The sequence below is a fragment of the Miniopterus natalensis genome, chromosome 10 (genome assembly GCF_054644295.1).
Source record: "Miniopterus natalensis isolate mMinNat1 chromosome 10, mMinNat1.hap1, whole genome shotgun sequence".
NCBI lineage: Eukaryota > Metazoa > Chordata > Mammalia > Chiroptera > Miniopteridae > Miniopterus > Miniopterus natalensis.
Window position 1 is genome coordinate 65,234,253 of NC_142090.1, and position 18,317 is coordinate 65,252,569.

At 32.8% G+C, this 18,317-nt stretch overlaps 1 protein-coding gene across 1 annotated transcript in view; it reads left to right on the forward strand.

Moving 5' to 3' along the window:
- Positions 1-18,317, forward strand: part of PHF14 (PHD finger protein 14) — a 138,269-nt gene that overhangs the window by 81,442 nt on the left and 38,510 nt on the right. Inside the window, exon 17 of the mRNA XM_087821184.1 lies at positions 15,864-15,981. Within this exon, the coding sequence (XP_087677310.1) occupies positions 15,864-15,981 (118 nt within the window). The remainder of the gene's footprint in view (positions 1-15,863; positions 15,982-18,317) is intronic.

Below are 18,317 nucleotides of genomic sequence, written 5' to 3' on the forward strand. Positions count from 1 at the left end.
GAACACATCTTGCTAATGGATACACAAAATAAATAGAAATAAAGCACAGATGCTCACAGACAGTTGAAAGATGTGGGGGTGTGATGCTGAGATGCTGAGTGTAGTTCTCAGGGAAGGAGCTTGGTGGTGCCACTTCCACTGCTCAAGGTGCACGCTGCCTGTATAACAGTTCACTGCAAAACAAGCACTGAATGCTGTTTTTGCTTTTCACCTTTTGTTTTGTTTTTTTAAAGCAAAAATCATCTTTGGATTTCTGTCAGTGAAAACAGGTACTAATGCTGGGCTTTTGTAAAAGCAAAATAGTGTAATATGATCTTTTGAAAGTGGGACAGACCTATAATTGGAAAGCATAGTGATACCAGTAACAGAAAGATGAGTGGTTATATTTATTTTTTGGAGACAAATAAAATATGTGAATGGCGTCATAGGGGATTGTGAGGTTTCTTTTTAGGCATGTTAAATGAGAAATTAAAGTTTGGGATTACAAATACAGAGCAGAATCCAACTCTGGAAATAGATTTGGTAACTGTTACAGATTTGTTCTATACAACTCAAGTATCTAATCCTAACTCTCCTACCTTTAAGTAAATGACTGTGTCTCTGAGTAGATACTCAAGGTCTGTCTGATAGGAAATCATGTTCTGTAACAGTGGAAGAACTGAAAGAATTGGGTAGATGTTTTTGATTTGGGCCACAGGCTAAGTCTAGAGAAATTTAATGACCAAATAGGAGATCCTGAAGATAAGATTGCTTAGTACTCTTTGGGTTTTTTAAAGCATTGTTTGGTGACCAAAATATCTTTGTGTGTAAATAATATTTGTCTCTGCTTAGTTGAATGTTAACAGGTCCACATTAACCAAAGCTGTAAAACTTTTGTAATTTGTCTCCTACCTTATTTATTTATTTACTGGCTTTTGTTTCCATGCCTGTTTCTGTGTGGTGCCTTCATGCCAGCTGAATTTGCTCTACTTTAAGTAGAACTTCTTAATCTTTAGGGTACATTCAAATCACCTGAAATCTTATTAGCAGCTCTATAAATCAATGATCAGGTTCAAATCTTATTAAACCACAGAATTTCTGTTTGGATGTTCTGAGGTGCTGCCAAAGAACTTGTATTTCTAACAAGTTCTCAGTTAATGCTGATACTGATGGTGTAGGGACCACACTTTGAGAATCATTGCTTTATTCCAGAAGTCCTTCAGCTTAAGCCCTAAGGTAGTGGTTCTCAGCTTGCCTAGGGTTGCAAATCACCTGTAGAAAGAATTACAAACAAAAACCAAAAAAAACCTCACTCTGTGAGATTCCCAATCAGTATATTATAAATTTATGGGGGTGACGTTTGGGCATCTGTGGTTTTACAAAGCTCCATAGGTATTAGTACCTTGTAGCACCTCGTAGGTACTGCCTGTTAGTACCGATGTCAGTTCTCTTTCAGGCCCTTAGCTTTATAGATTTTGAATCTTTGTTATTTATTCTTGGTGACTTGACCCCTTTATCAGTGCAGTGTCCTTTTCACCCTCGTAACACTCTTGTTCTGAAGCCTACTTTGATATCACTATAAGCAGTCCTGCTTTCTGTTGATTGCTGTTTCCATGGTATATCTTTTACCCTGCTTTGTTTATATCTTGATATTTAAAATATTTACATATGTACACACAGACCACATTACAGTGGATTGAATTTCTAGTAAATAGCATATAGTTGGAACTTGCTATTTTATACAGTCTTCTCATCTCAATCTATGAACTGGGTTGGTCACATTCCTTAGAGTTAATGTAATTATTGATATGGCTGAGTTTAAATCTACCAGCTTGGTATTGTTTTCTGTTTATTCCATCTGTTCTTTGTTATTTCCCCCCTTTTTCTGCCTGCTTTTGCATTGAGTATTTTTTATGATTTTGTTTTATCTATATCGTCTTATTATTTAGACGTCTTTTAAACAACTTTTTAGTAGTTGCCCTACGTTTTAAAATATGCATTCTTAATGTATCACTGACCCCCTTCAAATATTATTTTACTACTTCACAAGTAGTAAAACACGCAATGCCAGAGGCAGAGGTAAGGCTAGCTGAGTCTTCCTATGAAAGTCTTCCTTCCCTTCACACTCTCCATGTTCATTGTTTATCCCAAGTGTCTAACTCAGGGACTTGTTCCTTGTCATTGCCCTGAATAGAACTGATGAAGTGTGCATATACCCTAATATTGGTATGTTTGTCTCTTCCTCTATTTCTGTCTGTCATTCTCCCCCTTCATTTTTCCCTACCCCTGAGCTATCAAAGGTGCTATGATGTGAAAATGAAGATTTTTAACATTTAAAGTTAAAGAAAGGCGTGTGTGGGGAGAAGGGGAGTATATGTGAATCTTTGTATACCTGCTCAATTTTTCTGTAAATCTACAATTGGTCTAAAAAAATAACATCACATATTTTTATTCATGCAATTTTAATGATTTTGTTCAAAATTTAAAAAACATTAGCCGTTGTGTATTATTTGAAAACTGAAAATATCAGACTAATTTGGGAACAATTTTCCATCATAACATTTCTTGATACCCATTTCCTCTCTTTGCCATTCTGTGGCTTCCTTGAGACCTTTATCAGTGTTGGTGTCACTGTTCTCCACTACATCATTCTGTGCACCTTAGCTGCTGCATTCTTTTCTCTTGCCTTTTTTCTGTGTTTCTCACTTCTGTTTAGGTCTCCTTGGATCTGTTTGCCTTGGCTCTCCTCATGTTTACTGTTAATGTATAACCATATTCTGTAGCTCTAATATGTCTCAATTCCCCAACCTTCTGGGTCTTTCTCTTGCCTGATAAAATGGCCCAAATCGTCACTCTAGTCATTGGAAAGCCCACCAGTATTCAGAGAGGCCATATGTTCTCCTGCTGCTTCATTCTCTACTGGAATCAGCTGTTCCTCACTTTATTCTCCAGATAACCATTTTTCCAAGGTTGTCTTGAGCATTTACTGAGCAATTTAGGGTAACAAAGAGGTCTTATAGCACAGAACAGTCTAAATCTAAAATCGAATGCTTTATATAACTGTTCTTACAAGTTACTTGGTGATACCTACCACCACGAATGTGGCCTTTTGCCATAGATCTGGCTTTATAAAGAGCCATGATCCATGATTTAAGTTAATGTCTTTAGACCTAAAATGATGGTGTATTGTACATCATGAGAAGAGATTCTAAAGAGGAAATCAGAAGATAAACTGGTCTTGTGAAGGAAAATAACTTAAAAGTTATTTTTTAAAGAATGCTTTTCTATTAGTAAATATTGGAGGTGTTTAATTTTTGAAATATTTGTATTTATATGATGAAAGTAGCCAAGCTGCCGTTTAATTTTTCTTATTAAGGTGATATTCTGATAAATTTGGATTAAAAAGAAAATGTTTACTCAGTATATTTTTTTCTTTTATAATTAAGTTGATTTGATTATTTTGGTAGACATGTGGAATGGCTAACCTGCTGCACACATTTAGTATTTAATGTACGACATTCCTTGACTTTCAAAATCTGTATTGAAACATTAAATCTTTAAATAACTTTGCATGATTCATATTTTTTACATTATGTGTTAACATTTTAATTTTGAAATTTTTAAAAGAATGCATTATTGACATGTAATTGGTATTTAAAGAGACTAGAAGCCTGAACATGGTATATGTTAATTACATAGTGAAGTGTGGTATTTCTGGAGTGTACGCAATTTTAGAGTAGTAAACATCATAATTTCAAGAACATATAGCAATGAAATATTTCTCGATTCACTCTTTTTAGTAAAATTTACTTTTGTAATTTTTTAGTTATTTTTCATTACAGCGTGTTAATATTGTTAATTTTTACAGAAGGGATTATCTATGATATATTCAGTTGTTTGGAAAGACGAGGACAGTAGCCACAGTTCTGTTATTGGCTAGATGAGTGACTTTGAATTAAGTTACCTCTAAAATCATTTTCTCATTTGTGAAATGAGAGCATCAACCTCATTTTTTCTCAAATATAACTTTTACAACTCAAAGAGATGACCAAACAAACACTAGATAGTCCTGAAGATGCTCTCCAAGTCTGTTATCCCACTATTCATCTGAGACTTGAGTCATCTGCAACAAGGGAAAGAGCGTCTGCCAGCCAGGGATAGAACTGTAAGTAACCTATTCCCTCTTGAGGCAGTTCTGACCATTGGCAGTGTCTCTCTCCAAGAGAGCTGACAGGTCTCTCAATAATATCAGTTCTTGGAGTCATACAAAATAAGCATAATCCAGCTTCGCGTATTAGAAACCGCTTGTAGCAAGTCTTCACTTAATGTCATGGAAACAAAATCAGTTTCACCATAAACTAATTGATATAAACAAGATTTAAATTCCCACATCATCCTAACAACATTTTAACGAAACTTTGTTGAATGAAACAACATTGTTCAAGGGCCTGCTGTATATTGTTTTCTGGTATTCCTTTTTTTAAAAAAAACCAAACATCCTTTTTCATCTGTTCCTCCTATAACACGGTTTTGATTTGTATTATTTTTGAGTAGTTTTGGATTTATGAAATGGATACAGTAGTAATGAAATTAAAGGTGAAATGAATTTGAAAATAAGATTGGATATACACTTTGGAGTTGATAGATTTTTATACCTAGGTAATAATGTATAAGAATCTTATATTTTTAGTATTTGTAATGAAACCCAAACAAATGTTATTTTATACTTTTTATTGACTGAGAATTAAAATAATGCTAATGTTAGATCTTACTGTGTCCCAGACTCTATTCTCTGCTCTCTAAATGTATTAGGTCATTCAGTTTTTACAACAGTCCTATGAGGTATGCACATCTCCATTTTGGAGATTAGGTAACTGAGGTATAGAGACACTAAGTATCATGAAATAGAAATTATTCCAATTACATATTGAAATTATACTCTTTTCCCTTCCAATAAACACTACTATAGTGTTTGGTAAATCTACAGTTCTTCGTATTGGTTGCTGAGATTTATAGAGTGCATATTTATTATGGGCCTGTCAATGTGCTGGTGCTTTTTATATTTTATCTTCAGTAATCCTCACAGCCAATCCCTACTTTATGGGTGAGGAAAGTTGGAAGAATAACCTGTCCAAAATTACACAACTAGAAAGTGGTAGAATTAGTGTTTGAGTCTAGGTAATCTTGACTGTGAAACTCATGCTCTAGAAGGCACACTGCCTCACCAACTGCACACTTTAGCATATTTGACTTTGTTGGGGCAAAAGAAGTACATGCTTCTTCTTAGCAGGCAATTCCAACTATATAAGATACAGACTGCATGTGCTTAATCAGGGAAGTTCTTTGAAATTTGTTAATTTCTTTTTTTCTACATTAATTTGTAAGTAAATTTACTAGGTGCATATGGAATGAAGACAAGGCCAGAACTTGATCTCTGAAGTACAAGACCACAAGTCTTTCATCCTAGGAAGGTAGCAGCCAAGACAAGTCACATTGCTGATGCTGGTTTCAAGGGAGATTTTGAATATTAAGTGAAATTTTAGGATGGAAGAATATTAGCAATAACTTCTTAGCTTTTAGCAAAGTTAAACTTCTACTTAAATTTTATTGGTGGTTAAAGCAGACTTCCTGATACCCAGTGTATGTATATTCAACTATCAAAGTTAAATACAAAGATATCTGTTGTGTTGTTTGCTAGTCTCCATCATTTGTGCATGTATTAAGAGTTAATTGTACTTCTATGGTAAATGATGTAGTTGCTTCTCTTGCATTAAGCTTTCCTGGTAGTGCTTAACCTGTAGACAAAGCAATTCGAATATCAGAATATGCCTAAAGCTCTCACTGAAAGACTGAAGCACTGAGAAAAGTTAGCATATTCAACAGGGGAATTCAGCTCTTCCTATCTATTCCTCTGTTACTCAACAAGGGGATTCTGCTCTGTTTTTCATGTGTTGATAAGTACATTTCTCTAAACACTCTCCCATTGTATTCTTTTTTTCCTGTACAGTATTGTTTGGGCTTTCTTTGGTTGCTCAGCTCAGCATGGCAGTTCTTCTCAGTAGTGCTGTATTTGTCTGTGATTGTGCCACTTTTCACTTTCTTTTTCTCAGTGGAACTTAGAAGCATTAAACACATCTAATAGTTAAATATTAAAATGAACTTTTTCTATGATGTGTGACTACTTGGCAACTTCACCTCATCTACACTGATATAAATAACTGAATGAAAATTTTTATGTTTACCATAGTCAAAAAAATAAAATTTGTTCTCTAGAAATAAAGGAACAAATATAGCAAATGAATATATGTCGACGGGAAATCAGTACAAGAAACACTAGAGAAAGTTTTGAGAAATAAATGCAAGTGTGTGAGTTTTGAAAATCTGGCTAAAATTGGTGCTTTTATAATCAATTACAAGGTCTTTATAGTGTGGTGTATTCTCTTTTTTGTTGCACAACCCACTAAACTAGCTAGTTAGGAACATAGTTTTCACAGTTGTAACCAAACATTTCTGGTGTAGTTTTTTAAAAAGGAAGGCAGTATTGGTACAGGGCATAAGAATCATTTGAAAATTTCCTCCCTGAAACTCTAGGGTTGGGTAGAACCAGCCCTGAACTTACTGGTTAGGTGTGCTTATTTTCAGCGTAGTTACAGGCTTTCTCAAGCGCTGTTAAAATGCTGTTATTTGATTAAAAAAATAGCAAACTGCTATTTTTCAAGATATTTAGTTTGCTTATGTAAATACATACCCTTCATCACATTCATATTTTCTTTTTTGTTTTAGTAAGACAGATTTTGACAACTAAAAGTAATAATAATACAAGAGGAGGCGACTCAATGTTTCAAATGAAAAATTAGTTCCATTTTAACCAGTCTGAACCTACACAAGATCGTGGCGTTTAGGTTTAGGGCATCTATCTCTTTGGACCAGATCATATGTTATTTGAATCTACTGTGGTGTTGTTAGTATGTTTCATAAGACATAGTGCAGAGCTGCTATGATCTTTAAATGTTAATGTTCTTTTCTTATCACTTTACTGTGTAGATACCCTTCATGAGACCCAACTCTGCCACAGCTCATCCTCGGAGGCAATCCTGGAAACCTCTTTTATAAGTGTGATTTTAAAAATGTGGATAACACTCTCAATAGAGTACATAAAGTAAAGGAGAACAGCTATCTTGTCCTTCCCATAAGCTTATCACTGCAGAAAGTTGCCTTTGCTTGTCAGGTTTGGATAGAATGTAATTGATTGGTTTGTTACTTGGACTGACAAGGCACTTAATTTGCCTGTGTGGAATTTTTTCCTTTTTTTTTTTGCACTAATCAGAAATATTTGATATGTGCATTGTTGAAAAATACTGGATAATGTCTTGTCAGAATTGTCCTATTAAGTGATGTTTCTCCCTCTTGCTTCTTTGGCAAATGGTGATACAGTCTTTGGACTTACTGAAGATTATGGAGCCTGTGGGACTTAACATGCAAAGCGCTATTGCTGCTGTCGAATACCAGTAACAAACGAGAGACGATGCCTTCCGTTAGGCTGCTCTTCTGTTCCATCCAACTTAATACCTATATTCACATATGCAGTGCTGCACTGAGAGACTACAGACTCTCACATTATACGTTATTTCTATTTATAATACTCAGTGGAAGTGAAATACTTGTAAAGCATATGTATCCTAGTTTTGACTCATTGGTCCTCGTGTAAAAGCACTAATATTATTAGCATGAAATTTTTACAATTGCAGATTTTTAAGCTCATGAGTAAGAGTATATCTGTGTTGATCTCTAGATATTTTTTAGTAATACCCAAATTTATTCAGTCTTTATTGATTTAATACAAGCTTTCTGTGTTCAGTATAATTTTATTTTTCTCAACCTGAAGAATGAGGTTAAAAACTAAGGAGTGAGACACAAAGCTTACTGACTACACAGCACGCCAGCTGAAAGATCTTCATCAACATCTTTAGCTTCCCAGAGGTTTACAGAATTAACATTTCATCTTCAAGCTTTAATGATCAAGTTTTAAGTCAACTACAGAAATATGTTGAATATTTCATCACTCCATCTTGAACTGGTTTAGAAGAGACTCTGCTGAAATTGAAATGCACATATACACTGTAAATTGTCAAGTTGCTTCTTGGAATTTCCTGATTTACAAATGTGGTTTTGGACATCTTTTCAGATATAGTGAAAACTGAAAATAGTTTAAACTTTAAGAATAGAGTAGGCAATGTGATAATCAAAAGCAAGTGTAAATATAAAGTTGCTGTGTTCTAGTAGTACTTTATAATAAGCAACCATATTATTGGATAAGATGTTTACTAATAGTAATGTATATATAAAATATGTATAAACTGAGATTAACTTATCAAAAGATCTTATTGAAAAAAGTATTAATAACCTATAGCAAAACCAGTAAGCTTTCTTTTAAGAGTAAGAAAGGACTTATTTATTGCTACATAAGTTTACTAATGTTGATAATCATTACTATTGCTGAAATCCAGCTGAGTTTAAGAAAAATTACAGATTGCCACTTTCTTAAAAGAATGTGCTAATGCGTTAGATCCTGGCCCTTCTTTGATGTATGGTAAGAAATGACTAGCGATGATTTTATTTTAGATTTCTTGAGAAATCATTAAGCCTTGTGGTTTTGGTATCACTATTAATCAGAATTGCTTCCACCTTGGTTCTAATTAGGACACTACCTTATTACCATTCTCCATCTTCAGTCTTCAGTGGTAGGCAGGCTATTCCAGATTTGGTGCTAGCCCTAAAAATCTTTGTCACACACCACAGATATAAACCACATAACTCATAATTATTCGTCCTAGAAACATATTTGGAATAGGAGAACTTTTGAAGGGAGTAGAAAACACTTTCTCTTGATAATCTCCTAAATGCTCTCATATTTACACAGTATAAAATTAATTTTTTTCCATAATTGGTCCAGTTACTATTGAAAGGAAACATTAATATGTACTTAATAAAATGTGAGCCAATTCACAGACATATGCGAGAGAAAACGGCACTACAAGTGAATGATGACTGTGTGTTATGCAACAGGGAAAGGAAAAACACTAAAATGTCAGGAAGGAAACTGAATAACTGAAATACAAGAAAGACATGGTAGCATGCAGCCATGGTTCTCAAACTTGACGCTGCCTTGGAACCGTGCGACTTCAGCCACATTCCCTCCTTATCTTCCTCCCCCCCAGCCTCACTCTCTCCCCCTGGCTCCCAGCCTTTCTGATTCAGTGGGTCTGCAGTGAGGCCGGAAAATGTGCATTTCTAACAAGTTCCCAAGTGCTGCTGGTGCTGCTGGCCAGGGACACCACTTCGAGGACCATCTGTATATAATATTTTTAAAAGAATCTCTTGTATTGTGTTTGACATTGATTGATTGAATGTTGCTTTAATCTCCTTAAAAGGGCCCTTACATTTTCAAAAATATGTTTCTATATAAAAAACGTTTGTGATGGTCTCATCTACAACACATACAATATAATTTCTTTATTTTCATAAATTCAGTTAGATGGTTATTTTATTTCATACCTATAGGGGAATCAATGTTTTAGATTCAGAAATGAACCAAGAAACATATACATCTTTATCTGTAATTCACTGATTCCTTTAAAAAAAAGGTTTGAAATTAGGGTTATGTTTGAACATGAAAACAAAATTTAGCCTTAACCTTTATCCATCTTAAATTTAGAAATATTTCTGTATTGTTTATATTGTTAATTATGTATTTCTTGAATGTTTATTTTACATTATATTAAAAATAGGTCGCTGACCTCAGACAATAATGATTCACCCATTATCTAGTCCCCTGGTTTTATACCCTACTACTTAATGCGACCACTCTCTTTTTAAACACTTATATTCTCTATTTGACAAAACGTACCACTGTTTTTCTTGATTCACGGTATTGGAATATTTTATCAATATTTCACCAAAATCTACTCAAGGAATTTAGAAGGATTCTCTGCAGCAGAAAGGAGTATTAATGTTATTAATTTTGTTTTCTGAAATAGTTTTTGACAAGAGACTCAGCTTTAGCATTGTATGGTATATGAAGGCAGAAATCTTTTTCTATAATCTGAGTCAGCATTTTGTAAATTTTACATATACTAAGGATTGTGATTAAAAATATTTCTGAGATGGACATACTTTGCAAATACATTCTTAATGAAATTGTAGACCGCTTTCTCCCAGCACTCCCTCTAAGACTTTCTGCAGGTCTGCTGATAAGATTCACTGCTGTTCAGGTACATAAGATATAATGAAATTGGATGCTCATGCTGGGCTTTGTAAATAAAATGAGATTGACCCCCAGCCATTATCTCATTTATCTGATTTACATTGTAAAATGAAGATCTACACTATTGATTAGAGCATAATTAGTTAATTATGAACAGGTAAATACAAAGTTACGTGGGGCTTGAGCACAGCAGGCTGTACTGCTGAAACATTTCCAAGGGCATGAGCAGATGGAGATCAGTTTATTAAAGAACAAAGCAGTCGTGTTCCAGGTATGCAAATGTCAATCATTCCCATGCTGTGAAGAGGCACTTGACCTTACTGTGTATTTTTATATGAATGCTTTTATTTCATGTTTCTTTTTTTTTGGTTTCACTTTTAATCTTGTAACTTGGCTGTGCAGATGTAGCTAACTGAAGGGACCCCATTATTTAAGTGATCATTAAATATGAATTAGGATTTCGATAATTATCCCTATATTTTTCCAATTAATATACTTTTCATGTGTAAAGAATATTTTTGTCTTACCATTCATTCATTTATTACTGGCTGTGATAAGTCTATAGTGGCATTAATGAAAATATGTTTAAGACCTCCACATTAGTCTTATATTTGTGAAATATGCTATAAAGACATTTTCTAGTTATTTTGTTTAGAAAATGCTTATATAAGTGGTTTGCACTAAAACTGATGTAAAATATAAGGAATAAAATGTCTTTATTGATGTTAAATGTTATTCTGATATTGGTAGAATGCAGAATTATGTGCACTTTTGTATTATGTTAAAAGTGATTTAACTCATGGGCCACAGACCTGTATTTTCTCCATCTTTTAAAATGAGCAATTGAAAAAACTGGCTACTGTTCAATGAAAGAATCTTTCACTCCCGGTTAATAGATTTGTGTAGGTGTTTAAGCTGCCAGTAAGATTTATTTAAGTAATGTTAATATTCAAGACCAGTTCTTTTGATCTTTTTTTAATAGAATTTTTACATGGAAATGATAGAAAAGAAAATCTAATCCATGAATTCTCTCGATATTTAGGGTTTTGTTTTAAGTGAACAGGTGCAATGGTATCTATGTTTAGAGTCAGTATTTTATTTTACTGTATATAGACTTGAAAGGGATCTAAATAAAATGTTTCATTGACATAAAAAATAGCTTGATTATGGATCAACTTGATCATAAAAAAAGTACATTATTTTTCAAATTCCATGTTGGGGATATCTCTTGTTCCTCAAGTTTAGCTTATCATCTGGCTTTAAATTATAAACATAAGAGGTGCATTTAATTGTTTCTGTTAGTTTAAAAAGTAGTTATTTAGTGTACTCTCCTAGTGAAATTATCAACTGGAAATTAGGAGAGTTAAAGAAACCCTTTAGAACACTGGCTTTTAGCCTGTTTCTTAGGCACAGGAAAAAATAAATCAGTAGTTTCTTTTTTACTTGTATGTAATTCTCAGCAATCAGATAAACATGATCGATTGCTTGGTACATGGATCATAGGACATATGAACATAAATCATTTTCTTCCTCTTCTTTGTCTAGGGTGCTATACTTAACCATATGCTAAGTAAGCATTTTCAAAACATACAGAAATACATTTATTTGCTCACTGCATTTTATTAAGTCAATGTGTAAAAGACCATATATACAGCTGCTTTATTATTTACATCTGTATCCATTATTAATCTGATGCCTAGAAAATTGTATTTAATAAGAATCTAATTAAACAATCAGGTTTCCTTTTATCTTATAAATGGGATTCATTTAATCTCATTTAAAATTGTAATTTTAGAGTGCCCTATAGTGTTAATGTGAACAGTATTTATTAGATGTTTAAAGGATACTTCTTTAAGCATCCAGTTTGCATTTTATTAAAAATTTCATAGTGTTTCTTTACAGGTTAGTTTTATATTCTCTTTTCATATTTTAAGATATGTCCTTCCTATTTAATATATGTGTTATCGGTATGTTATAATAGTCTGTTTTTATTACATAGACATTTGCATTGTTTAATAAAGTACATTGTGTTATATCACTAAGCATTTGTGGGTCAATGACTGCTTTTGCAAAAGATTTCAGAAACATTTTATTCACTATTTATTTTTATAAATTAAGTATGTACTATATATGTGCTATGATAATGTGTTTCCAAGTATATGTAAGAAATAGAAGTAGGAACCAACAATAATAATTTGATCAATAACTACTTCAACTATTTCGCTTTTAGGTAGCAGAATGATTGCAGACCCTTATGAGTTTCTGATTTTTGAGTTTTTAAAAATGATATAAATTTGTAACATAGCCAGAATTTGTTCTGACAAAATCTGCTAAAGTTTACAAAGTGGTGTGTGTGTGTGCATGAAATAAGTAATCCACTATTTTCAACAATTTACATTGTCCTTTGATTTCTAGGATTCTTGGTGGTATCTCTTACATTTGTCTGTGGCATATTCTTGCAAATTCTGCTCAAGTTCACTGTGTCATTCAGTATATTTTTGTTACGAGCACATAAAGATTTCTTTAATATTCCAATGTAGAAAGGATGAGATTTTTTCCTCATGGAAATAATTTTAGTCATTTCTAGAAAGTGTTTACATTTGTGTATTTGTTTATTAACAGCTAATGATTTCAAGATTGAGTTATTTCTTTTTATTCTTGTTTTTTGTCTCCTGGATTTTGGCAGTTCCTAAGTGTATTAACTACTCTTTTTTTTCTTTTTTAGTCTTAGAATTACAATTTTTTATTTACTGGTGAGTGAGCTATAACTTGAGAGAACTCACATATCACCCTACATTCTGACAAAATTCTTCCTTTCCTCTGGGACTGATCACAAATACATCAAAGTTCTGTATGTAGACTAAGTGATTCTAAAGTGTGTCACTATTGAAGGAATTAGTAAGGATTAGGTCATTTCCAAATGGCATATACTTCAGCATTATATTCTAACAAATCTAGCATATAAACCTTTGTTTTCCCTTTTGCATTTATTCTTGAGCTGAAAGATAATTTAATTTTATAATTAACTGAACTCATCTACAAATTGGAACTATATCAATGTAGCAAACTTGTTCTTAGTTTATTAGCTGGAAATTCATATATATTCCAACAAGAATCACCTGCATACATGAAGGTAAAAAATAACGAATTAAGATTCACCTTTATATTCATCTGGCGTTTGACTTGAAATATATACTGGAAAGCTTAATTTGCAAGTTATTATGACACAGTTATAAAGTAAATATGCAGTAATTATGTTGTGATTTGATATGAACTAGGAAGGCATTACCATACCTCTTCACCTATCAAGGGCCCAGATTATTGGCATTCTAAACTGTGAGGAACATTGCCCGAAAACCTAACATTAAGCAAAAAAGACTATAGTTATCAAAAACTGAGTCCATGTACTTAACTCAGTAGAAATTCTCATTTTCATGTATTTTTCTGTCAATTTGTCTTAATAAGTTTAATGATCTGGTTTCTGAATCCATAACAAATTATTGAGGGGGAAATGCTGCTTAGACAAATACACTAACAGTATCAGAAAGCAGTAGCTGATACTTTTCAAGCGAGGACTCTGAAAACGTGTGAAAGTGTTGAGTGCAAGAATTCAAACACAGCAGCAGATTGATGGTACTCACTCCAAACACAAAAGGCTGGCACACCGTTAGACACATAGCAACATCTGTTACACTCATGGTCCTGAGATGACAAAGATAGTGTAAATTACACTTCATGCATTTTCTTGATGAAGTAAAGAATCATTTTTTCAAATTTTCCTTTCAAAGATGATTGAAATACTAGTTTTAATGCCCTCAGCTATCTCGAAATCTCAACATTCTTATAAACTCAGAAATGTTTATACTATGAAGGGTCCCATAACCATCCATATATTTCGTGTAACTGAGCTTTTACTATTGAAAGGTAAATAAGTTGAGAAGAAAGAACATAAAATTGTGCGGGCTTGCCATTTAGTCTACATTACATTTGATGTTAGCTACATATTATCTATTATTTCTTAATGTCAGAACACAGATATTTAAATATTTTAACTGCTTTTAAATAGAATTTTGGATAGTTCGTTTATAATACTGGCATCGTAAATAAAGTACTGTTATTCTTATTTGGTTTTATTTTTCCATGGCTAGAATTATCACAGTAAACACGGTTTTTCCCCAACTCCATATCTTTAGTCTAAAAGGATTTTGGAAAAGTATATACATTTATTTGGTTCATAAGGAGAAAGTTGTAGAGGAAGAAATGCATAAATATATGATATATAACTATTGTAAGCTTCTTTATACCTGAATAACTTAGCTAAGTTGCTAACTTTTCTGAAAACTCTTGATTCCTAAAATGAGTCTTTGGGAGATTGGGTTTTGGAGCATTATATGAAATTTGCAGTATAAATGTATATCTATAGTCCCATTTATTGTGATGTTTTTAAAAAATCAACAGTTTTGTGTGTGGTTTATAACAATAGCATTTCCCCCTTTTTTTTCTAATAAAGATTATTGAATAGTAATTAGCATATATTCAAGTATTGTGGGTCCTATAATTTTCCCCTTGGTTTCTTAGTTGTGGGTTTCTCAACTTTTAAAGTTTTAAATCAGTAAGAGAAACTATATATAAAGAGAATCTGACAGATTGGTTTGGAGAAAGTATCTTTTTTAACTTAAAAAGAGAGCGCAAAGAAAAGGAGGAATGTAATTCTTTCTATAAGATGTATACATCTTTGTTATTTGTTGTTAAATTTTGGTCATGTTATTCCAACTGATAAAATTCTTTTTATAAGACACTGAAATAATACAGATCTTTCTTCATTGTCAGCAGGATGACATTGTCTGAAACGAAGAATGGGTATGATAGTTTTCTTAGATTTTGTACATCAGAGGTGGCAAAGACACTATCAAAACATTTATTAATAAGATTTAAAATGTACTAGGAGGTCCTTTGAAAAACCAACTACACTGAGAAAAAGTGACAAGTAAATTTTGAGAAAATTTATATTTGAGAAAATTACATTTAGTTCTCAGAATGGTTTTTATTTGCTATAGATTGTGATAGCATGCTATAAACTTTGGAAAGTTTATAATCTACAGGAACTTGGAGAAAGAGTGGTGAGATATAAATTGTATAGAATTGATTACAGAGTACTTTATGTAGCCTGTAGAATTCGAGTTCTAAAAATTTTTAGAACAAACACAATGTAGTGAATTGAATTCATAACATTGAATTGCATGTATCATATCATTAAATGTTGTTAAATTATCTAATGGGCAAATGACTAATTCTTGAAGTTCAAAATCTAAACTGTTGGGTCAGTTTTGAACACATGGCTATACACGTACATTCATTCATATGCTCTTAACATTTCTTCTATCAAAATGTTCTGAATGATATTTTGTTTGCTTGTTAAATATGTTATATTTTGTTTTTCCTACCATTAGTTCAGGTTTAGATTGTTTTTGTTATAAACATTAATTTAATAATCTTATGAGCTAAAGGTAGAATAAACAGTGTTAAAGTTGAAATGTGTCATAGTTTGCTATTTGTCTTTGCAAAAAAAATGGTTTTGAAAATATTATTCAGATATACCATAAATCTGTTTACCATGCAGGTGTGATGAATGCAGACTGTGCTACCATTTTGGCTGTCTGGATCCTCCTTTGAAAAAGTCTCCTAAACAAACAGGCTATGGGTGGATATGTCAGGAATGCGATTCTTCATCTTCTAAGGTAAGGGGGGAAATCCTATAAGAAAAAGTGTCGTTTTTCCTTCATTTTGATAGCTTTTCTATATCAACTTCCTAACTTTAAAGAGACTTGGAATATGTAATTTATGGGCAAGAACCTTGAAATTATGTAAGTATCCTATTCCTCATCAAATTTTCATTTTCTGTGTTTTTTCCCCCCCAATGGGTTTATTATCATTTATTTTGATGTTCAAATTGTCCCAAATTTGGTTAATGGAAGCCATTTGGGGCTGATGTCTGCCACTTCAGCTTAGCATCTGTGTCCTTTTGACATTATCAGCAGTCTTTGAGTATTTTCTTACTAAAAATGTTCCAGGCTCAACTTGCACTTCCCATTCCCCTACTCCTGGAACCAGCTATTTCTCCAAGGAGCTCTAGTTCCTGTTAGTAGAGAATGGTATTTAGAAACCAAGATACGGGTACTAGATGTGCTCATTGTTACTGGGATGTTGCTCCTACTAGGTCTTCTCAGTAGACAATGCCAAGGACTAGATGTACCTACAGGCATACCTTGTTTTTTGCACTTCACAGGTACTGTGTTTTTTACAAATTAAAGATTTGCAGCCCTATGTTGAGCAAGTCTATTGGCACCATTTTCCCAATAGCATTTGCTCACTTTGGGTCTCTGTGTCACATTTTGGTAAGATATGTATATACATTGTATTTTTAGATATAATGCTATTGCATGCTTAATAGAGTATAGTGTGAACATAACTTTTATATGGACCGGGAAACCAAAACATTTGTGTGACTCACTTTATTGTGATATTCTCTTTATTGTGGTGGTGTGGAACCAAACCTGCAGTACCTCCAAGGTATGCCTGTGTGCACATTCCGACACACCTACATTTACACCTATACTTCTGTGTCTTTTTAGGTATTGGAAACCATTCTAGTTTTCCCCCCATCCATATTTGTAACCCCCTCACAGAAAACTGGTTCCCAATATCCTTAATATATATTCTTACATGATTAATCCTGATGCTGATCTCTTTCACCCTTTACCTCCATCCACATGGATACCTACCTTTACTTACCAAAACCTAATGGCTTTTAGACTAAATTGTTCAGAAAGGAGAGAGAGAGGGAGCGAGGGTAGATATATTTTTTACAAGCTCCTCATTATTTTAATCAGGAATAAGAACCACTGTTTTATGTATTTTGTGAATTCTTCAGTTATTAACATTTTTAAGGTAAAAATGAACTTTTTAAGAATTTTAAAACAAATACACACAATGCATATAACCTAAATCAAACTTTAACTGACATTTAAAAATTATGATGTATACTTACATATATCAAGATATAAGGTAGACTTAATATTGTATTTTTTAAAATATAGGGCCCAGTTCACTATTCAGTCTTTTTCTAATGTATACTCGATATAGATCTCAACAACTTTTGTGGCTGAAACACCCAAAACGAAAACAACTTCTTTTGATGTAGGTAATGAACATGTATAAATATTTATTTTATAAAGTGCTTCATCCAAGTCATCTATGTTCACAAGTGCCACTGAGAATTTAAATTTACATCACATATTTTACAGTGACTGTGCCAGTTATGCTTTAACTTTTCATCCTTGTTTAAGCTCTGTTTTGTGAAAAGCCTTAGAGTAAACATGACAGGTCATTATCTGACTAGTACAAGATGAGCTGTCTCGGCTTGGAGACCTGCATGTGGTTTGCTCGTATTTGATCTTTCTAGTATATAATTTTTTAAGTCATAAATATGCATAGAAACCTCATCCAAATCCCTATGGAAGATTTTGTGGAACTACAAATGCCACCTGAGACAAATGGTACTTTTTGATAATCTTTCTATTAGAAATCCCTGAGTAAGGGAATTATTTTTCCCCCCACTTTTGTTTTATTTTTAAATTTACAGCATTGAGCAACTGGAATCCTATAACCGATATACTTATGTCGAAACAACATAGATGTTTATTTTCAAGTAAAATAGTCATTGAGAATTTTGCCTCTTCAAGAAGGGAACAGAACAATCTCTCCAAGGAGTATCTTGCTATAATACATTAAGCAAGCACACTTAATTGAAGCTAGAAATAGTAGAAATTGAGTGTCTGAATTTTATGTATTATGAAGATTTGTGAAAAATATAAAATTAAAATGAGTTATCCTTTAAGGTCCTTTGAAATTTGAGCACATAACTGACTCATAAAAAAGGACTTTGTGATATTTTAACTATTCATTTCGCCTCCTGTTTTTTTTTCTGACATTAGGTTAAATTTTAAATCTTTGAATTTATCAGGGTTGACAGAGAAGTCATTTTTAGGTAAAATTTATACCACTTAATGGTCTT